The sequence below is a fragment of the Macaca fascicularis genome, chromosome 8, assembly GCF_037993035.2.
Source record: "Macaca fascicularis isolate 582-1 chromosome 8, T2T-MFA8v1.1".
NCBI classification, from domain to species: domain Eukaryota; kingdom Metazoa; phylum Chordata; class Mammalia; order Primates; family Cercopithecidae; genus Macaca; species Macaca fascicularis.
Window position 1 is genome coordinate 38,531,605 of NC_088382.1, and position 23,978 is coordinate 38,555,582.

The window sequence follows — 23,978 nt, forward strand, 5'->3', positions numbered from 1 at the left end:
TTTCCTGAGTGATGTCTGATCTAATGGGAAAAAGTGGAAGTAGGGGAGGCAAGACTTTGGAACGGCTCAAAGTAGATGAACAAAACGAGGTCTCCTGGAAGCAGGTGACTTTGAGTTAGGCAACCCAGACGCCCACATATCTGCGCGGCGTTCGCCCCAAGAGGCCAGCCGGCTCCGCTCAGCTCACCGCGGTGTGGCCGCATCCCCGCCGCCCAACTCCAAGCCCGCTTCCTCTCTCAGCGAGCCGGGCCTGCAGGCGGGGCCCGAAGCGCCCCGGGTGCACGTGGAGCGGCCTCGGGCTCACCTGCGCCTCCAGGCCCCCGCCCAGAGCGGCCGCTCCACCACCCCTCCCGCGGCCCCGCCCCAGCCCGGCTCATTGGCTGCCGCTCGGAGGGGAGGGGAAGGGGCGGCCGCGGGGGTCTCATTAGCGATGCGGACTCGCGCCTCCGCTCTGTAGTTCGGGGCCCCGCAGCGGCGCGAGGGCTGGGAACTGCGCGGCGGGGATTGCGGACTACTCCGGCATCGGCGCTGGCGGCAGCGGTCGCCGAGCCGTGGGAAGCTATGGGGACGCGCCCTTTCTCGGGGTGCCCATTTAGCGGCGGCTCGGAGCGCCCTGCCCCGCTGCTTTAGGAAGCGATCGTGTAGCAGAGTCACTCTCTAAAGACTACCGGGACTCATTCGACTCGGGCATCTCATTGCCGACCCTTTCCCGGGCCCCGGAGCGTGAAGAAGAGCCGTCCTCTGGAGCGCGGCGAGGAGCATGGGGAGAGCGGCGGCCACCGGAGGCGGCCGCAGAGGGGCGCGCCGCTGGCTCCCGTGGCTGGGGCTGTGCTTCTGGGCGGCAGGGGCTGCGGCTGCCCGAGGTAAGCGCTGGGCGGAGCGGGCAGCTGGGGTCGAGGGCTCAGGGACGCCAGCCTGACGGAGCGGGACCCGCACCGGTGGCGTTGGCTTCCCAAGTTGTGCCCTGCACCTCGGCGCGCCAAGCCTAACTGGGTGGGAGCCGAGTGGAGGACTCCGTGGGGACCACAGCCTTCCAACCCAAGTTTGCGATCTGCTGCAATCCTACAGGTGGCTGCGACCCGGGCCCCTACCGTTTTCCTTGACCCTCCTTGCCTGCTCCATTTTCCAAGCCCTCCCCAATTGCTGCAGACTGGAGTAGCCCGGTCTTCACTCCAATCTCGCTCTCCCCTCTCCTCTCCTCTCCTCTCCACTTCCTCTCAAGACGAGCTTGGTCAGGGGTTGGCGCCCATTGCGATGTCGGAGAGTTCCTGGGGAGAGGGACCAGGTGATGGGAGTGTCTGTAGGGTGGGCTTGAACAGAGAGGGCGTCTTTTCCCTTAGGGGAGGAACACCCATGCTGAAGTCCCTTCGCTCTGTGCCAAGCTTGGCACCCATCGGGCGACCTTAGCCCGAGGTCCCAGCCAGCCCTGGGCTTGGCTTGGCGGAGGCCGCGTGTGTGCGGAAGCTCGGTAGAGCGGCGTGCACCATCCCGGTTTAACCGCGCCTGCAGTGCCCAGCCGGGATGAGCACTTGGCCCGAAGCTGCTCACCAGGCGCCTCCTCTCCCTCCCCGGCGCCTACTCTGGCTTGGAAGCGCGGGCCCCACAGAGCCGCAGGGAAACCTCTGCTTCTTTCCGACTTAAAAACCTAGACCCCATTTTCTTGGACCCTCTGGACTCCAGCAGAGGGAAATTTCGCAACTGATTTCAGCTCCACCTTGAGCGAGGACAGGAAGCATCAAGTTAAAGATAAATCCCAAGGACTTGTTTTGAAGATGATCAGAGGCAGTTTCAGACACAGCTCAAGTACCGGAGCTTTACCTTTGAAAAAATCGGAAGCTTTGCCTTCCCGCCCTTCTTTCCCTTTTTCCTTCTAAGCCATCCATTTGGCTTAGAATACATGATACCGTTAAATGATTTGCCTTACACTTGCCAGGGGAGAGGTGGAGCTGAGCTGACCGCTTCACCTTCTGCTCTATTCGGTCTCCTGAACATACTCTGACCAGCCTGCAGAGTGAAAGGGTGGAAAGGGTTGAGGACGATCACAAAAGAACCAATGTTATCTCATTTTTATAAAAGCTTATGGTGTGTTAAAAGCAGTCCGGCTGCCTAGAAAGATTCTTTTTTTTTAAAAAAGAGGTTGATAGAGGCTCTCCGTTGTATGATCCTGTTCTGTGCCTATTTGCATTTCATTTCCTGAAAAGTTTTTTTTTTGTTTGTTTTTTGTTTTTTTTTTTTTAAGTGGAGCAGTCTTTTTAAGAAGAAGGGGAGGTTTAAAAATGAGCCTCGGTGATTGTACACCCTGAGTTATGATGAAGCACAGTTCTTTCTCATGCTGGAAGAAGCACAAGCTTCAGCCATTTAATTTACTACGTACGGCAAATGCCTCATTGCAAAGTCAGCTCTCAGTTGTTTTTAATACACTTTTATGGGAAAACTGGGTCTTTTCTAAATGTTGATCTAAATGGCTGAGTTTCCACTTACTATTCGTGTGGAATACCTCACAGTCACTAACTCCAGGTACTCACCCTTGGAATTGGGTTGCTGACGTTGTCTTGAAGCCAGCTCGAAACAAGAGGTGGGGACATGCCAGCAGCCTCTTGGATGGAGTTTTGCTGGCTGTGAAACTAAGGCTAGCACCTCTTGTCTGCAAGCTGTTCTTTAAAGGTCTCCTGGAAAACATGCTGTACACTCTGCAGGCTTATTTACAACAAATGTCTTGCACAGATCATAGTAATATGGAAGACACATGGAGTGGAGCAGTAAATCTGACTGATATTTCCCATGTCATATTTTACATTCTGGGGCATGAAGCCCATTCCCCTTAGCAACTGTCAGAGAGTCCTCAAGAAATGAGCACTAGTCAGGCTGTGAAACCGGTGAAGCCACAGGCACCTGGCTTTGCACAGTTGGGTTGGGCGTAATTGGAGTTTTCAGAACAGAGGGTGTGTTTCAGTGCTTATGAAGTTCTCCCATCCCAGAAAGGCGTCTATTCGTTAAAACCAAGATTAGGTGCACTGGTGTGGCATGCTTGCCTGACCACTAGTTTCACCATACTCTCTAGGATTAGCCCTAGGTTGTTCTTACCTATCCAATTAATAGTTTTGTTCTTTAGGACTTTTCTTGTTGATTTGAAACAATATATTTTACTTGCCCTAACCAACGGGGTATAGAATTATGCCATTTGCCTTGATGTTATGAGAATATTTAACAATTCAGTAGCGTTTTCTTTACCGTATTTATCATTTATCTTTTTCCAAAATGATTGCACCAACTTTTTTTTTTCTTTTCTTTCCCTCCATACTTTTGTAGAAACCTCTGAAAATCAGAGGGAGATTTCAAATTGGCTTTGAATATACTATAAGAGGAAGACCCTTGGAACAAGGGACTGTTGTAGAGCCCAGTGGTGGGCCAAGAAGCAATGTTCTGTTTCCCTCCTTTGTAAGCAAGACTTAGCTCTTCAGATGAACATCTCTGCCTGTCGGCATATTGTAAGGAAGGCACTCTGGTGCCATGATCACCGTATGTTTTTACACTTTCCAATTTAAAAGGAGGTTGTTTAAAAGTTATTCATGACCTGTCAAGTGCTAATTGAATCCACATCATGTTGTCATACTGATTTGTTTTTGTTCTTTGAAAAAAAAGGGGGACTGCTGTTCATCTGCTTGTTATCTTTGCCTTAGATACTGTACATAAGATACTATAGTCATTAAAGGCAGAGAGGAAGATAATCTTAGACAGGCTGAGCTTTCATACAATTTCTTGCTTGAAAACATTTCCTGGACAATGAAATGTTGATTACAATAACTAGAGTAATGCATTAATGGCAAGAGAAGTGCATACTTATTACATAGGCATAATAATAGTCTTATGATTTACACATACTTAAATCCATTTATCTGTCTAGCTCATACAGTTTAAAATCTATAGTCATTTCTTCCTTAATGAATGTTATAAGGCCACCCTCTTGCTTCCCACTTTTCTCTTTCTGTTCCTTTTCCTCACAAATCTTTCTCTTCCTAGGACTATGAGAAAGAGTCTTTCTCCCCATTTCCTGCCAGACTTTTATTTTTTTCTGATTCTTGGGTTGTGCTCTTATTTTGAGCAGCCCAGTGGCACCTTCTTAAGAGATCTTTTAAGCATCTCAGTTTTTAAGAAGAGATGAATTGTTCTGACCTCGTCCTAGCACTTGTCACCCTTTACATACATTTTTGCTCTCCAGTTGACCTATCTGTGGTTCTTTTTTTTTTTTTTCCATCTTCTTCTTTTTTTTTAAATTTATTTATTATTATTATACTTTAAGTTCTAGGGTACATGTGCATAATGTGCAAGTTTGTTACATATGTATACTTGTGCCATGTTGGTGTGCTGCACCCATCAACTCGTCAGCAAGTAGTACCTCATAGGGGAGGGAAACATTTGGAGCTGTGGATCCTTTCTGAGCTCTCTCAGGACTGGATGACTGAATCCATCAGGTAGTTCTACACTGTGTTTTCTTATTGATTAGGAAGTCGCTTTTCTGTTTATTGTCTCAATGCTCCGTAAATTTGTTTTTATTGTCCTCTTCCTACCAAACGTAGTTCCCAACTTAAAACACTGCCAGTGTTCATCAGGGAATTGGTGTATTAAGAGATAGTACATGTTTGACATGCTTCCCTTCTGCTTTTCTTTTTTTTTTTTTTTAATATCTAGGCTAGAGACTCAGACATATATTAAAATCTAATCCCAAAGATAAGTGATTTATTCCATAGCATCCTCTTAAGGAAGGGGCTGCTGTTGGTGTGTGATGCCCTCATAATGGGAAGGCACATGTGCTCATAGGTAACCCAGATGTGCCCTCCTTCTTGATTACACCTTTGCCATTAATGCTGATTGTCCCTTCGTCCAGGCTCTCACTTGACCAGCAACATCATTATCTTGTCTTCCTTCCTCCTCCTTCTGATACCTTCATGAACTAACAGCTCAACAGAATAATCCATGGAAACTTTCCCTATTTCTATTTCACTCTTAGTCACATACTCTATATAGAGACACTTATCTGCTCCCTCCTTCTTTCTTTCCCTTTTCTTTTTTCTTTCCCTTTCCCTTTCCTCTCCTCTCCTCTCCTCTCCTTTCCTTTCTCTTTCCTTTCCTTTCTCTTTTCTTTTCTTTTCTTTTCTTTCCTTTCCTTTCCTTTTCTTTTCTTTCCTTTTCTTTTCATTCCTTTTTTGAGACAGGTTCTCACTCTATCATCCATGTTGGAGTGCGGTGGTGCCATCATAGCTCACTGCAGTAGCGAACTCCCAGGCTCAAGTGATCCTCCCACCCCAGCCTCCTGAGTAGCTGGGACTGTAGGCATGCACCATCACACTCGGCTCATTAATTTTTTGTGTGTTTGTTTGTTTGTAGAGATTAGCTGTCACTATTTCGGCCAGGTTGGTCTTGAACTCCTGGACTCAATGATCCTCCTGCCTTGGCCTCCCAAAGTGCTAGGATTACAGGTGTGAGCCACCACATCTGGCCCCACCCCTTTACTTTCTAAATGGCCACTGCCAGCATAAGGCCTATTATCATGTTGTTAGCACTCCTTTTGTATTATACCTGTTCCTTAATACATTTCTGCAACTTTGTTTGAATATGAAATAATACTTATATGAAATAATAGTAATACTTATTAGTAATACTTTCATACTTATTTGAGTATGAAATAATACTTATAATAATAGTACTTACTTCATGTGTGAGAATCATAATTCTAAATGCTCTACAAACGTTAACTGATGTAATCCTGAAGATAACTCTTTGAGGTGAGTACTATGATTACCCGCATTTGTAAGATAGGAAAAGAGGGACATAGATTGAAAGCTTGCCCAAGGTCATGGAGTTAGGACATAGTAGGGTCTAGATTTGTACCTACTCCATCTGATTCCAGGGCCCACAACAAAGACAATTTTCTGAACTATGTAGAAAAGAAAATGGCCCTTGTATTTTGATGACAAAAGTACTCAAATCGTATCTTTATTACCATCAAGAGGCATAGAGGAATTTAGAGTAGCTTAAATAAGTCTATAAATATGTTCAGATAAATCTAAAAGATTTATGTTGTATGAAAATAACCACCCTCTCCTCATTCAGCTTACTATACTTTGGGATTGGATTCACACTTAAAATTCTAAGAGCCAGTTTCCAATATGATAGCTTGCTTTTGTTTTCAATTTTGAATTTCGACAGAAAATATGACTCTGATTGAACACGCCATCCATGGAACGGCAGATCCCACGAGACTATTTGTTGCATGTCTTGTATTTTTAGCCTTGTTTGCCAGGGAAATGTGGAGCATGAGATTTGAGAATAGATTGTTAACACCAGAGGCTGCTGTTTCTGCTGTTTTGGGTACTCCTGCTGCTGCTCTTGTGAGGCAGATGGCTAGATTCATTTATAGAAAATAGATATTCGTTCTATTTTGCATTTCCACTTTGAAAAGAACTTTTAATTGTTTGTGCCACATTGCATCATATGGCCTTATTGTGTGCATACACATGCTGTGCGCAGATAATTTTCAGAATTAGGCGGATGTTAATGTATTCATTTTGGATTGTATTATCTGAAATCCACTGCTAATTCCTGTGCTTTTGGAATTTTCTCTTGAAAGTGAGTGTGTTTTTGCTGTGTATTAAGTATTTTGTGCTCACCCTATCACGACTCCCCCCGCACCACTTCACTGAATTAAGAGATAGAAATATGAGGGTTGTGTTTATGGGGCTAAAGTAGAAACAATAATCAAGTAGTAACGTTTCTCAGATAACATCAGGCGACTATAGAGCATAAAATATTTCTGAATATTGTTTCTATCAGGACAAGGATAAAATGAGGTCGGTATTCTTCTTATATGACCATTTCCCCCCCCACCCCCGCCCTTTTTTTTCAGACTTCAGAGTAGCTTTTATTTTTTATTTTAAAATTTTAACACTTTTTAAAATTGATGCATAGTACATGTACATGGTTTTGGGTACAAATGATAATTTAATACCTTAATATAATTTGTAAAGATAAAATCAGTGTACTTGGGTTATCTATCACCTTTTGATATTTGTCTTTTCTTTATGCTAGAAACATTTGAATTGTTCTTTTCCAGCTATTTTGGAATATGAATAGATTGTTGTAAACTATAGTCACTCTACTGATCTATCAGACACTGGGTCTTATTCTATTAAGTGATATATTTGTACTCATTTATCAACTTCTTTTATTTTGATAGTTTATAAATGAAGTCACTGAAAAAGCTGAAAACTGTCTTCCAAGAGTGGTCAATGTTGGCTTTATTTAATGCAAATATTGACTTTCTGCCCCCAAATTACGGGGTTCATAAGGTGCAAAAGAACCCTCTTTCCCAGAAAGATTGGTAGAGGTACTCCCACCACTCCAGCCCACATTGTAAGGGTATTTTTCCACAGGTGGGAAAATATCACTGTAACCATGTGGGATTTGAATAAGAAGCTTTACAGATGTTTTGTCGTTACCTAAATTGAATACTGTGGTTTTCCAGTCGGGTAAGTCAGAGGGGAGATGGCATCGCAGACATTTGGGAAGGTAAGTAACTGGTAGGCAGGCATAGGAAGGAGAAGATGCAAGAGGCCACAGTGAAGAAACTGTCTGAACTACTTTAAGGGACTCACGACCACCGGGATGACTATGCTTTGTGTGATACAATTCACAGATGTTGGCAACTTATTATTTTATTTTATTTATTTATTTTTGAGATGGAATCTTGCTCTGTCGCCAGGCTGGAGTACAGTGGCAGGATCTTGGCTCACTGCAAACTCTGCCTCCCAGGTTCAAGCAATTCTCCTGCCTCAGCCTCCCAAGTAGCTGGGATTACAGGCATGCACCATTACGCCTGGCTAATATTTGTATTTTTAGTAGAGACAGGGTTTCACCATGTTGGTCAGGCTGGTCTCAAACTCCTGACCTCATGATCTGCCCACCTCAGTCTCCCAAAGTGCTAGGATTACAGGCGTGAGCCACCGCACCTGGCCAGCAACTTATTACAAAAGAGAACGTATTTACTCAATATTGGAGAAGATTTACCTCTAAATAAATATGTGGTAGTTTAGGGTTGCTTAGAAGTCATTGGTGGCTTCTGTTAGCAATAGCACTTATTAAGTAGTTAACATCTTTATTTGAATTTAATGTAATAAACCTACTGGGAGATAAGGGGAAGTCAAATGATCATGGGTTATGGAAGCTAAGCTGGTAATATTTGAAACTCACAAATCAGTGCTTTTCAGATGTTAATGTGCATGTGAATTACTGCAGATCTTGTTAAAATGTACATTCGGATTTAATAAACCTGGGGAGGGGCCTAAGGTTCTGCAGTTCTGATAAACTCACAGATGACACCATCTATGGGCCGTAGATGATAGTAATTCATGTTTTCTATTTTCAATATTTTTTTTTCTTTTGCAAACCAGTACGAAGTGGAATTTCATGTAAGAATATTTTGTAAATGCCAATTGAAGAATAAGAAAACACAAATGCCAATTTTAACTCAGAGAAACACACAGCCACTTATAAAACAAATAGGCATTCTGAGGGCGCCATCCTGATGCAGTGTAAAGCATTTATAAAGACAGATGTAGTATCTGCTCCAGTTTCACAATGTTTTAAAAGTCTTGAATTTTCCTTTGGAGCTAATTGGGGTCTTATATCTGCATCTAATTTATTTCTTGTCATAAAGAGGAAATTGACTAACCCAGAATTTTACCAGTTTGCCCAAAGTCAGATTTTTGTTAAATAAGAGGCTTTTCTAACTTTCTTTAGCATTTCTTCACTTTATTCTCTTGGCAGGAGCTACATATGCTTAAGAATGATCTGGAGTTCAGGATAATGAGGGGATGAGGCTGTAGTTAAGCAAGAGCTAGAATGAGAACAGTTGTTTTAAAAAAAACAGAGCAGTGAGTCCATATGGGGTATTGATGTTTCCCAAGCGGTTGGATCCTTGTCCCAACATGGTGTGGAGGTTGCATCAGGCCCCTGTGCCTTTAATTCACGTTCCATCTCCTTCACTGTTACTTACCCAGTACCTGATAGGGCTTGTCTGATAGCACGTGTTGAATAATGTGTGTTACTTGAACTTTATTAAGCCATAAATATTTAGAATGACATTTCAAAAATCTACTCAATACTGTGATAAAAACCCCCAGGAAACTTTATTTGCCAGAGGAAGAATAAAATATTTGTGAGAAGGTTTTACATTTGTTTTAGACAGATACTAAAGCTTATATTCCTAGATAGACTCTTCTAGAAAGATGATTAAGTGACATCTATCATGTGGTCCTATTATATAAGTGTGGCTGTTTAATTCATGTGCATGTAACTTAACATTTGTAGGGGACTCTCATAATTTTGATTGCATTGTATCTTTGCACCCACCCTGATATTGAACAGATGATGAAAATTAGGTTGACTGGTTGACTTTAGAGATTTTTTGACCAAATCCAAACAGGTAGTGATAAACAGTGCTAGGACTAGAAGCCAAGTCTTCATGGTTTTAGGGCCTTTTTGATGATGTTACCATGTAATTCTATTTTATTAGCACATAGATTGATTATACTGAGGTGGGATGATACAGCACTTCACTCATATTCCATTTGACAGGGGTGTGGATGTATAAGCATGGGAGACAGAAAGAGAAATAAGTGGATAAAAATTCATTCCACTGCCTATTGTGCCTTCTTGGTCTGTAGGGTGGTATGTTTCTCATGGTTATAAACAGAAATGGCCCTATCTGAGAAAAAGGGCTGTCACAAATGTGTCAGGAATGTTTGGAGGATAGTAACATTATGAATATATTAAAAATAACATGCTGTATTATGGAGTAACTGATGTGTAGAATATTCAGAGGAACTTTTGAAAAATCAAGGGATTTAAAGTAGTTTATTAAAGTCAGTAAAATAACAAATTACAGTAGTTTTTCTCAGGTTTTGTTTTTAAAGATGCTATTACAGGCTGGTCACAGTGACTCATGCCTATAATCCCAGCACTTTGGGAGGTCAAGGTGGGAGGGTGGCTTGAGGCCTGAAGTTTGTGACCAGCCTGGACAACATAGCTAGACTCTCTTCTCTACAAATTTTTTTTTTTTTTTAAATTAGCTGGATGTGGTTATTCGTGCCTGTAGTCCCAGCTACTTGAGAGGCTGAAATCAGAGGACTGCTTGAGCCCAGGAATTTGAGGTGACAGTGAGCCATAATCACTGCATTCCATTCCTAGAGACAGAGCAAGACCCTGTCCCTCCAAAAAAAAAAAATTAAATAAATAAATATGCCATTAGAGACACCAAGTTTATAGAAGTATACTAGCTCCCCAATCTGTGTAATTTTCTGAATACCTTGTCTTTATTATTACTTTTGAGTGTATGTGCTTTATTTTTACTTTCTGTGTCCAGTTGTAAAGCTAAATTCTTCTGATTTGTGTTCGAAAGTAGTTTAGTGGCACAATACAATTGAACTTATAATAACAATTTCCATCAATATGTCATTAAGAAGTGTTAGCCTGTTTTTTTAAGACAGATGGAAAAAAATACAGAGCACAGAATATAATTCTTTGCCAGAGAACTATAACTATGTTGTAAGCCTTTTGAAAGGAACTGGAAAAAGAAAGAATCTATCCTTCCTCTGAATAGACAGCACTTCTTTCTCTCTCAGTCTTGGGACCAGAAGCTGCAGTGATTACTAGCAGCTTGTATCAGGAGGTTTCCAAAGTTGTTTCTCTTAAAAAAAGCAATCAGGATGTTCACAGGTTTTGTCAGTGTGAGGTGTGTGGGAGGGATGTAAGGGTTTGGGGGTTTGCTGTAAAGAAATAACAGGTTTGTTATTAATTTTATTTTTCACCTTAGAGCAAAAAATAAAAATATCCATCTGATGTTTTCTAAAGTTTAGCAACTAACTTGCAATGCACATCAGTCTCCAGGATATCAACGTGAAAAGACAGCTCTAACCTACCACATCCTGCAGCAGAGAAGACCATTGTACAATCAATTATTAATAATTGTCAAGGTGATAAGGACTGTAATTCATGGATATCTGTGTGTATTATATATTAGTAGAATGTCATATATCATCATATCAAACATATCATTAAAGTTATATGCCATTAATTTAACTGGCATTAGTAACACTTAAACTTGGGATGTAATCACAGTTTTGACTCAAAACTCAGCTGTTTAATTCTGCCAACCATAACTTCACTCTCCATGATGCCTCCCATCTAACCCCTATGCTCGGTCTTTTCTTGCTTCTTTTCTCCTCTTCAAGTCAAAACTTCCTTTCCATGTAAGCAATGTGGGGGGCTGGAAAGTTCACAATTATGTGTCCTTGAAACATCACTTTTTTCTCTACTTCTTTTTATTTGTAGGAGAAGCAATGACTAAATTATCATTAAGCCTCCTTCCTGCTCTGACCTTCCGTGATGCCACCCCTTGTTTTCTGTACCGTTTATTCACATTATTTTTTATCATTTCAGGAAGCTTTTCTTGCATTTTAAATATGCATCAAACCTTCAGTAAAGGGATAATACTCTGGAAATAGAAATTGCAGGACAAGTTAATGGGGCTTCATAATGACATTGGTAATCCTTGGCTTAAGCATTTTCAAGAATGTACCAATCATAAGAGAAATCTTTTTTTTTTTTTGATTTCTCTTAAATCAGTGGCTGTAGGTTAATGCATATGTGTGTAACTAATGCAGAAGTAGGTTGGCAGAAGACCTGGAGGAGTTAAGCACCCCCTGCCATAGCTCACCATTGCTCAGTTGGGTGTATGTGACCCCTTTTGATAGACTGACTTCTTTCTTTTTTTAGTAGATACCAGATATATGAAATTTCATGTTAAACTTGCAGATCTGAAGTCTTATCACATTGTTTTCATGTAATTCCAGCAAAACTCAGGATATGGCAATCAGCCCTCCAGTTTGTCTCAAATCAACGACTTGGTCAGGTTTTGTTAAGAGAGTTAAAGAATCAGGGAGCCAGTTGGTCCTCATTTTCAGTAATTATCTTTACTTGAGCCATGGGCATGCAACACTTTTTCTAGATTTGTAGAATAGTATTATGTCTTGGCCCTTTATTGAACACTGATTTGATCACTGAGTTTCTATGGCTCTCTGTTTCCCACTTGCAATGAAAAACAATCATAAAATGACATTGCTAAAAAGGGCCCTAAAATTTCCAGGCCAAAGCCCAAATTTGTACATGAGAAAGCAAGGTGTCGAAGAGTGCACTTGCTTGCTTGGCTGTTAGAGGTCATTTCAGTCCGTCCCTGCCCATGAATCCAGGTCTTCATTTTCTCAGTGTTGTCCTTGCCTCATTCCCTTGCAGGCTTATAATAACAAAAGTAATCAATAGAGGCACAAAGGAATTCAAAAGAATGATACCAGAAGACTAAATACTATTGATCATTTTACCTTTCTGTTAAAGGATGTTTTCCTTTTATTTAAAATGTTTATATTTTTCTAAAATATCTTTGAAATTATAGAGGTTTTTTTTTTTTTTCCAATAGAGAATTTTTTTCCTTTGGCTCACAGAATGCTGAGGTCATGACATGAGGGATGCAGTTTGTTGTAGCAGAACTAATATTGTAAGAGGTTTGCATTATAGATTTGTTTTGTGTTTGGGTGAAAGTTAGGGTGTCTTAAGTCTTAGTGTTAATCTTTTCTTCCAGTTACTTAACATCTGGATCCTTGATAATAAATTTGTTCAGTATGAATCTACTAGGAAATCCTAAATACCTTCTATATATATATACCTTCTAAATATATATATATATATATTTTAAATATGTATATTTTGAAGAAAGCTTTCCATGTTGGTAGTAATATGCCCATGATATCCTTAAAAAGCCATAAATCTACATCCAAAAAGAGTGACTGGATATACTTTTAAAAGCTTTGGTGGCCAGGCGTGGTGGCTCATACCTGTAATCCCAGCACTTTGGGAGAGGCTGAGGTGGATGGATCACCTGAGGTCAAGAGTTTGAGACCAGCCTGACCAACATGGCGAAACCCTGTCTCTACTAAAAATACAAAAATTAGCCAGGCGTGGTAGCAAGTGCCTGTAATCCTGGCTACTTGGGGGACTGAGGCAGGAGAATTGCTTGAACTCGGGAGATGGAGGTTGCAGTGAACCAAGATCGCACCACTGCACTCCAGCCTGGGCGACAGAGCGAGACTCCATCTCCAAAAGAACAAAACACACACACACACACACACACACACACACACACAAACACACACGGAAACCAACAAACTTTGGTTACTTCTTCTCATGCAGTTCTGAGTTTCTTTTAAAGTGAATTCTGCATCTCTTGTGGCCATAGTAACGTGCAGAAAGCAATCCCTATATAGAGCTTATGAAACTCCGGTGCCTCTATTATGATTATTCATGTTGAAGCCACCTTACTGGAGAAGTGTTAGACACATGGGGTGTCGAAAACTCCTGATTCTTGGAGATTAGGTGTCAAAATATTCAAGGTTTGGCTATTTTTAGCAATTTATCAGTGAAGCTTATTGCTGCTGGAAATGCTGGTCAGGGTTTGAATCTACATATCCCTTGTCTTCACTGAAAGCCAATTTCTTTTTTTTTTTTTTTTTTTTCAAAATTGCAGAAAGGAAAACATCTGTAGTATTGTCACCTAGGGTCAGGTGAGAACATCATAGAGAGGTGCTTTGAATGTGTGTGGGCATTTACCTTTTTTTGTTAAAGTTTAAAACTAATATTTAAAAGTTTAAATGGTTTTACTGGAACACGTTAGATTAAAAGATGAGCACCAAATGTTTAATGTAACCCTTGTTTATAGAAATACCTGTATGTGTAATTGAAATTCTGAAGAGAAAGAGTTTAATTCTGAAGTTCTCAGTCAGCTGATGCCAAGGCCTTGATCTCAGAGCACTTAAGTCAGAATCTCACTGGGAAGGACCCAGGGTTTTGTTTGTTGTTGTTGTTTGTTTGTTTGTTTTAAGTTCCTCAAGTGACTCCCAATTTGGAAACTAAAGACTGAGAGCCATGGATTTATTTATCTATTCCCAAATAATTTCAACTTATATTTTAGATTCAGGGGGTATATGTGCAGGTTGGTTACCTGAGTATACTGCGTGATGCTGAAGTTTGAGGAATGATTGATCCTGTCACTCAGATAGTGATCATACTACCCAATAGTTAGTTATTTTTTCTTTTTTGAGACGGAGTCTCACTCTGTGGCCTAGGCTGGAGTGCAGTGGCACGATCTCGGCTCACTGCAGCCTCCGCCTCCCTGGTTCAAGCAAATCTTCTGCCTGCCTCAGACTCCCAAGTAGCTGGGATTGCAGGCGCATGCCACCATATCCGGCTAATTTTTTTCTATTTTTAATAGAGACAGGGTTTCACCACGTTGGCCAGACTGGTCTTAAAATCCTGACCTCAGGCAATCCGCCTGCCTCAGCCTCCCTAAGTGCTGGGATTACAGGCATGAGCCACTGTGCCCGGCCCCAATAGTTGGTTTTTCATCCCTCCCCACCCGCCCTCCCTCCCCACTCTAGTAGTCCCCAATGTACTCTCTCTCCCCCACTCTAGTAGTCCCCGATGTCTGTTGCCGCCATCTTTATGTCCATGTGCACCCAGTGTGCATATCCCATTTATAAGTGAGAACATGCAGTATTTGGTTTTCTGTTTCTGAATTAATTTCCTTAGGATAATGAGAGCCATGGATTTAATGGTGCATTGATTGTGTATAAATGTAGATACTGTTCTTTCTTGAGAATCCAAGAAGATATTTGAAGATCTTTATCATGACAAAAGCATAAGGTATGAAGATGACCACCAATGAGTCACCTCTTCTTCCCTATTAGACCTTATCTTTCCACCTTGCATCCTATACTCGTCCATTCTCACGTTGCTATAAGAACATACCTGAGACTGGGGAATTTATAAGGGAAAGATGTTTAATTGACTCACAGTTCAACATGACTGGGTAGGCCCCAGGAAACTTACAATTATGGCAGAAGGGGAAGAAAACTTGTCCTAATTCACATGGTGGCGGCAAGAAGTGCTGAGCAAAAAGGGGAAAGGCCCTTTGTAAAACCATCAGATCTCGTGAGAACTTTGGTGAGAATCACCCCTATGATTCAATTACCTCCCACCGGGTCCCTCCCACAACACGTGGGAATTATGGGAACTACAGTTCAAGGTGAGATTTGGGTGGGGACACAGCCAAACCATATCAGATCCTAAACTCCTTGGATGAGTGAAATTGAATGCTGGCACACAAAGTTTCACCCTTTGGGAGCTAGACTTTTCTTGCTAGGGTAAAAGAATTGAGGTATTAATAAATGGAATGTGATTATATGGAAAAATTATCAAGTAAGGGAGAAGCGTTTTAAGAACATGAAGTTAGAGATTGTGCCATGTTTCTCTTGTGGACAAGAACATAGGGGCCAATAAACGGAGTTTCCTTGTTTTCCTTTAACCTTCATCTAATGTGTCTTAGATATTACATCTCAGAATGTGAATGATAAGTGGCCATATTTATGAAAGGACTAATATGTTTGTACTGATCTTAGTATCTGAAGGATGTAGGCCTGGTAGTTCCTCATACGGTGTAGGGTGAGGTGCTAGTCACCATCTGCTGTTAACCAAAAGAGGTGGGCAGGAACCCCTGGTCCACACACCTCTGCCATCATAGGAAACATAGCATAGGCATCACTCCTAAAGCAAGCTTTCCTAATATTACTACCCTGTTCCTAACTACCAATGGTTCTTTATTTATGAAATCAAACTCTGTAAAACATTTTGTGTTTTATTAATGGTTGCATATGAATAAATATAGTTTTTAAAAAGTATCAGATGAAAATGTATATCTATGAACTTACCCCTATACTTAGAAGTAAAGTTATCAACACCTTTCAATCCTCTACAGATTTCTCCTTTAACCCATTTTTCTGGTTCTTCTTAAAAGTAATCACTCAATTTTTGTGCTTATTCTGTTATTTAAAAAAAATTGAACAAATATGTTTGTACTCCTAAACATAGGTTACTTTTGCTGCTTTTTGAGATATATTTAAATTTTATTGTGGTCTACATATTCTTCAGCAGTTTAATTTTTTTTTTACCCAGTATTATGTTTCATCTGTATTACTGCATTTACTATCCCTAGTTGATTCACTTCCCTGAAGTACGATATTCAGTTGCGTGACTATACCATAATTTGCTTATTCATTTTGTTGTCGGTGAAATTTGGGTGATTATCAGATTTTTTTCTAGTATGAAAAATGCTGCTAGGAACATTCATGTATGTGTCAAATGGTATACACTTTCAAGTGTTTCTTATATATGTGAGAGTAGATTACTTGGACCTTGAAGATGAACATGTTATGTTTTCCAGATCCTGCCAATTATTTTTCAGCAAGATATGAGTTCCCATCATTTTATATTTGTCAACATTTGATATTTCCAGGCCTAGTGATTTCTACTCATTTACCGGATATAATATGATTATCTCTGTAGGGAGTTGATTTCCATCTCCTCAATTACTAATAAAGTCAAAAATCTTTTCATATGTTTTATTGCCATTTTTATTTCTTCTGTAAAGTACCTACTCATGACTTTTTCTCGTTTTTTGCTGGTGATCATTGAATTGTAGGAATTTTGAGAGAGCGAGTGAGCTAGTCTGTGTGTGTGTGTGTGTGTGTGTATCTCCTTAATGTGTTATATGTGACTGGAATTTCTTCTCCCAGTTTGATGCTTCCTTTCTTCCCCACTTGTTTTAGGTATCTTCTGATGAAGTGGAATTATTTATGACATGTTCTCAGGAGCTACAATTTTTAATTTTAATGTAATCAGTGTTTTTTAATTATCTTATGTTTAGCTCTTTTGGGTCATGTTTAGGAAATTCTTTTTAAATTTCATTGATAACAGTCTTCCATACTTTCTTCTAAAGTCTTATATTTTGACCTTTCATATTTATTCTTTTAAGCCACCTGGAATAGATTTTTTTTCCCCTCTGTAGAGTTTGCAGGGATTTTATTTCCTTTTATCTTTTCTTTTCTTTTACTTTCTTTCTTTTTGTTTTTGAGACAGAGTCTTGCTCTGTCGCCCAGGCTGGAGTGCAATGGCACTATCTCAGCTCACTGCAACCTCCATCTCCTGGGTTCAAGCAATTCTACTGCCTCAGCCTCCCGAGTAGCTGGGACTACAGGCATGTGCCACCACGCCCGGCTAATTTTTTGTATCTTTTTTTTTTTTTAGTAGAGATGGGGTTCAACCATGTTATCTAGGATAGTTTCGACCTCCTGACCTTGTGATCTGCCTGCCTCGGCCTCCCAAAGTGCTGGATTGCAAGCGTGAGCCACCGCATGGCCTCATTTCATTCTTTCATGTAGATAGGCAATTCTAGAAGTATATAGTGAGGAGCTTCTTTCTCTAATGATCTCCAATGTCACCTTCATCATTTATGAAAGTTTCACGTATACATGGGAATTTTTTCATCTGGCATTAAATGTTCTTCAAAACAGTTCCCGCAAACGTTTTTGGTTTTATTTCCTACTGTTCCCTTCATGTACTCTCTACTGAACTAAACTCTGTGATGTGCCTCAAAACTGTCTCACAATTTTCCTTGTCTTAAGTGTTTAATGCTTTCATATGCCTCTCACATTTTGCCTTGTGCTATTGTTTTAGGTATATTTATTTCCCTTTTCCTCCCAATTATGTTGTAAACTTTTGGAAGCAGGAAGGATATTTTGTTCATCTTTGGTAGCATTAAACAAAAAATACGGTGTTTTTTACTTAATAGGTATTTGGGAAGTCATTGAACTAAATTGGGGTTTGGAATTGAAGGTCTTAGAAATTACCTGACCACTCCAATTATATTTGCCCATCCACGATCACTGAGATTTATAGAGCTTAAATGCAATGCCTAGTTTCACACATGTTTTTGCATCACTGTCTCTTTTTTTTCATGAGCTTATTCCAGATTGTCTTTTATTATCCATTCCATGATCAAATGGCTGAATTATTAAAATGCTGTCCAGAAGTGTGAGGCAATATGAAGATGCTAGAAAACAGGTGAAGAGACACATATATGGTAGGTCCAAGACCCTTATACTTACTGAGTCCATTACTAAAAATGATGTTCACTTAACATCAAAACACTCAGCATTACCCAAGCACAATATACTGACTTGCACCTCTGCCTTTGTACATGCCCCTTGTTCAGGAGAACTGTTTTCACGTGCTACTGTCCATGGATCTTCTCCATCCTTACAGATTAATTTCTTTCTTCCTGTTGAATGCTATATTTCCATACTTTGACATTCCTTCTGCACCATTCAGACCATATTTTAGTTCTTTTTTATGGTCTCTCTCACGTTTTATTGTCACCCCTTAAGTCAAAGACAATTTTTTGTCTGTGTCTTCTCAACACCCAGCACAGGGCTATGTTTGGTAAAAATTAGGTATCCAAGATGTACTAAATGCAAAAACTAAAGAAGCAAAAATTTTTGAAACTTCAAATGAGCTTATAAATACGCCCTATTATGTGCTTATTGTAAGAAGTTTGAAGGTAGGGGAAAGTAAGATAACAGAAATCTCTAATAATCCCAAAATAACCACCTCAGGAGAGTTCTTAAGTTAGAAGCCACATCCCTCATGGTACCCCTGTTGGTCTGCAGGTCTCTGCTGGTTTCTCTGAGTCGCCACCATTTTGAAAGAGGAACATGCAGTCACTCAAGTGCTAAACTAACACTCTAGTATTGCCCTTCTTATCATCTCAGAATATTTGCTTCCTGGTAACTGGCACTAAGTATCTTGTATGTCCTGTTACACATCTTCAATGCTTTGGATAATGTCAAAATATCACATACTTGTTATTTTTAACAACTGGTCATCCCGAGTGGACACATGCATCCATCACAGTGACTCAAGGCCACCAGTAGCAAGCTCTTCAGAAAAGTTATAGAGTAGTACTTTTTGTTAAATGAGCTAATTAAGAGACACAAACCAACATCATTTTTTTTAATCTCTCAGGATGAGGATGTTGTGTGGATAGATTACTACTCTGATATTTAGAACAGAGGTTTGCTTGTTTAAGAATTTTATTTATTTCATCTCCCAAAACAACTGTGAAGGCTGGTTTTTCTACTCCTAGTATGTTACCATATACTAGATTTGTCTCAGCATCAGATCTTGGCTAATATGAGCTCTTCTGACAACTGTAAACACAGAGAAATTGGGATGTGTTTAGTTATAATATTTACTATTCTTATGTGTGTTGAGACTATCTCAGTTGTGGTATAGCCTCACCTCTGAGCAATGACATCATGACATATATTCAAATTATATTCTGCTTTTTTTTTGTCTTAGATAGAAAAAAAACAATTACATGGAATTTTCATAGGCAAATTAATTAAGATGAGAGCTATCAGTCTTTGCCTAGTCTCCTTCCCACCTTCTTTTTTAAAGTGATTTATTAATAAACTGCATCTAAAGTAATTAAGAGGTAGAAAATAAAAATCTGAAGACCGTATTTCATAGCAGACTTCAATTTTATGTGAAGGTCTCAATTTATTAATTCCTCCATAACCACCATCTCTCATAGCCAAAGTACTCATCTCTGAATGGAAGGTTTCTAAAATTCCTAATCTACAGAAGGGCCTTCCCCTATGTGTACACACACATACATGGTGTTAGGGTTTTGTAGCTAATGGTCCCCTATGTAGCACACTGAATGTGTGTTTATATTTCTTCATAAAGCACCTCGATGACAGGGACTTGTTATTTTCTAATCTTTGTATACTTGTTTGGGACATTTTAGTCACTGAAGGAATAATAGATGAATGGATGAATAGGTACCAACTACAAAGAATATTTGTGGGTTAATTGAGCTCTGACTTCGTACCTTTTTTTAAATATACTTTAAATTCTGGGGTACCTGTGCAGAACGTGCAGGTTTTTTACATAAGTATACATGTGTCATGGTGGTTTACTGCACCATTAACCCATCATCTACATTAGGCATTTCTCCTAATGCTATCCCTCCCATAGCCCCCCACGCCCCAACAGGGGACTTTTATGTGATAATATGAGTGTCTGCTATGGGCCATTCATTGTGCTAGATGCTTACCATAAAAGTGTCTTCATTTGTACAGTAACCTTATAAAATGAACATTATATGTGCTTTACAAAAAAAAAAAAAAAAAAAGAAATTAAAACTCAGATATACTTTCCTAAGTCCATACTTCTAAGAAGTGGAGCAAGAAGAATTGGAACACAGAGCAGCCTAACTCCAACACATATATTCTTTCCTAGTATCATATCAAGGTGTTTCTAACTTCATAATGAAGAGGATGGACATAGAAATGTCCAGGATTCTTTGGATATAATATGCCCTTTAGACCCAGCTGTAGTTTGTTTTCCAAAGTAGCTATTCCCAGCTACTTCTTAGCCACTGGATGGATATGGTAGGGAGTTCCCTGAGCAAATACATACTAAAATCCATCTTTTTGGTTTTGTTTTTGGCTCTCTCTCTCTCTTTTTTTTTTTTTTTTTTTTAGACTGAATCTCACTCTGTTGCCAGGCTGGAGTGCTGTGGCAAGTTCTCGGCTCACTGCATCCTCCGACTCCCTGCTTCAAGCAATTCTCTTGCCTCAGCCTCCCGAGTAGCTGGGATTACAGGCATGTGCCACCTCGCCCAGCTAATTTTTTTTTATTTTTAGTAGAGACGGGGTTTCACCATGTTGGTCAGGTGATCACGATCTCCTGACTTCGTGATCCACCTGCCTCGGCCTCCCAAAGTGTTGGGATTACAGGCACCAGCCACCACACCCAGCCTGGCTATCTCTTTTATTACCAGTTTATAGATCACAATTTTTCCTACTGTGTAACTGTCCTTGAGCGCAGATTCTGTTTCCTTATTTGGTGCCTAAATGGTACAGAAATTACAGAGTCTGGCTCTCTGGGGTACTGGTCTGCTGGCAGGCACCCTACTAGTATTATGCTGGCTGGTGACTGGACCCTAACTCTCATGGTGCTTGCTGTTTCAGGGCCTGATGCTTTCTGTACATCCAGAGGACTAGGTTTAAAATTGCAATAGTAATACTTTTCCATGGAGTCAGTGTTATATATGACATGACTTTACTTTGGGCAAAGATTATACATGCATTGATATACAAACTAATAATAGTTGGTGGTATGGATTATATACCAAATGGTCACCTCAGGTAAAATTAGTAACCTGCATTTCTAACTGAGCTTTTATTGCCAGAGACTCACTAAGACTATTAACCCCATTGGTCAGTATTACAGCAGGGGAATTAATATGTATTTTACACACCCATGCACCTTGCTAGCCAGATTGCAGATCCTATTTTATTAAGTTCTCAAAGGGAGGAAAGTGACATTGCAGAGAGGAAAATAAAAGTAGAAGTGCTTAAGTAGCTTTCCTGGGTCATAACACATTGTGAACAATGGATCTAAATCTATTCATTTCGAATTCATCCCAAAACCATTTATTGAGTACATTTATTGTATACATATGTGTCTTAATCCATTCATGCTACTATAACAAAATGCCCTAGACTTGGTAGTTTATACATAGTAGACATTTCTTGCTCATGCTTTTGGAGGCTGGCAAGTTCAAGATACCAATGTGCCTGAGATTCGATGTCTAGGAGGGCTGCTCTCTGCTTCCAAGATGTACAGCTTTCTTGCTGTATCGTCACATGGAGGAAAGGAGGAACAGTGCTCTCACATGGTGGAAGGGAGGAACAGTGCTCTCACGTGGTGGGAGGGAGGAACAGTGCTCTCACGTGGTGGGAGGGAGGAACAGTGCTCTCACGTGGTGGGAGGGAGGAACAGTGCTGTCACGTGGTGGGAGGGAGGAACAGTGCTCTCACGTGGTGGGAGGGAGGAACAGTGCTCTCACGTGGAGGAAGGGCAAACAAAAAAGGGACACACTTGCTCCCTCAACTCATTTCATAAGGGCATGAATCCCGTTCGTCAGGGCAGAGCCTTCATGGCCTAATTACCTCCCAAAGGCTCCACCTCTTCATACAGTTGCTTTGGGGATTAAATTTCAATGTGAATTTTAGAGAGACACAAACATTCAAACAATAGTAATATGTTATTTTTAAAAGAGACAGTGCAGACTAGTGGCAGAGCACACAGTGTGGGGGATCAGACTGCTTGAGTTAGAATTCACTTTTTAGTACTTATGAGCTGTGCGTCCTTAGGAAAAATAATTGAACCTTTCTGTGTTTCTGTCTCCTCATCTGTAAAATGCAGATAAATAATAGTACCTACCACATCAGGCCATTGTGAGGATTAAGCAAATTAATATAAGCAAAGTATTTACAACATTTATCATAGATAATCTTTTATCTACATTTATTATTACTACTGCTGCTGCTGTATTTGAGGCACTGTGCTGGAAACTGAGATCTAGAAATAAAAGCAACTATAGCTGCCATCAAAGATCTTTCAATTTAGCAAGGGAGATGCCAGAATAAACTCTATAAGGAAAAGTGGGAAATGCAGGGAGTGAAACATCTCAGAGTGCCATGGCATCACAGCCAAGAGTCTCCCGAATCTTTGAAGTAGGAGTTGACCCAGAGGAAGTGATCACTGATCTGTGTGGTGAATTTTGAGTAGGAATTATGCAGAGAAGGTTTGAGAGACAGGTGATTCAGCGCAGCACCAAGAAGACCAAAGCCCATTATCCAGAGAAGTACTCTTCCCCCTGGCTGATTAGGTCCCGGAGGGTGCATTTACCAGAAAACAAAACCTTATATTCCATGGAAAATGGAAACAGATAAATGTCCTTGGGAGCGGTAAGTGTTGGTTCATTCTGTGGTGTTGAGTTCTAAACTCCAGTCCTTTCGATAAGGTAATTCCTAACAGTGGAGTGGAGAAGGCAGAGAGAAGAAAAGCCAGTGCATTAAAGAAAAGGCTGTGGATTTCTGAAAGGAATGAGAATTCACACCCCAAGGAAGAATCTTCAGAGAAGGGAGAGGAGGTGGTTGGCAGTAGCTGGCCGGTGGTTAGGATGGAAGGGGATTGGGGAGTGGACACAGATTTTACCCACATTGCAGTACTTTCCAGGGCAAAAGTGAATGCTGGCTGGACGTGCGCTACCATGATAGTTGTTTGGAAAAGAATTGGTTCCATCAGAAGCAGACGCCACGCAGATTTGAGCTGAGGCTGATGCCTTGTGTTTTGTTTTCCAGCCGCGGACTCCAGGGTGATATATATTATTACTCTAGATGCAGTAACTACTCCCCATCACGTTGGTAGTTCATTTTTACCTTTTCCAAGTGAACACTTTAGGCAGACTGATTTACTTTTTTTCCTCCTCTCTGAAATAGAGGTGTGCTCTTTAGCACTTTTACCCTTTGAAAATATAAAATCACTCAAGGGCTTTCATATTTTCAAAGGGCAGAAGCAACTTTAGTGAGAGAGAAGAGTGCAAAAAGCTGACTGATCTTTTTTTTTTTTTTTTAAGTGCTGTAATGAAAACATGTAGAAGACATATCCTGTGGGCCAGTGTACGTGTATGCTGGTAAAAAGGTGGAGGAAGTGGGGAGGGGTGAGAGGGCAGGGAAGGGGACACATTTGGAAAGTGAAACTGTTTCGCTGTGGCTGAAATTTGATTTTTATTTTTTCCTTTTAAAGTCACTGGAGGAGAATTAGTCCTTATCATCTCCTCCCGGCCCCAGGTTCACGCTAGGATGCAAATAAAAAAGTGTCTCTCAATATTTTAATTGAGAAAACGACTGCCTGCTTCTTTGGCAATGATTTGCCAAATTTCTGACTGCCGAGAACGAAATCAACACACCATCAGGAATTGCCAGTGTTATTCCTGAGTGAATTTTGCCTTCAGAGTGACAGGTAGTTATGTCTTTTCAAAAATGCAGAGGGAACGGTTCACCTGACAGGTGAGAAACAAATAAGCCACCAGCCATCTCTATTATCTCAACCTTATACCA

The 23,978-nt window shown here is 40.5% G+C and overlaps 1 protein-coding gene across 6 annotated transcripts in view; it reads left to right on the top strand.

The window, feature by feature from the left end:
* Positions 1-453: 453 nt before the first annotated feature.
* Positions 454-23,978, top strand: part of UNC5D (unc-5 netrin receptor D) — a 571,888-nt gene continuing 548,363 nt past the window's right edge. For all 6 annotated transcript variants that reach the window (XM_005563042.5, XM_073999971.1, XM_005563044.5 and 3 more), the window contains exon 1: positions 454-863. In XM_005563042.5, coding sequence (XP_005563099.2) covers positions 761-863 — 103 coding nt within the window. In that variant the 5' untranslated portion in view covers positions 454-760. The remainder of the gene's footprint in view (positions 864-23,978) is intronic.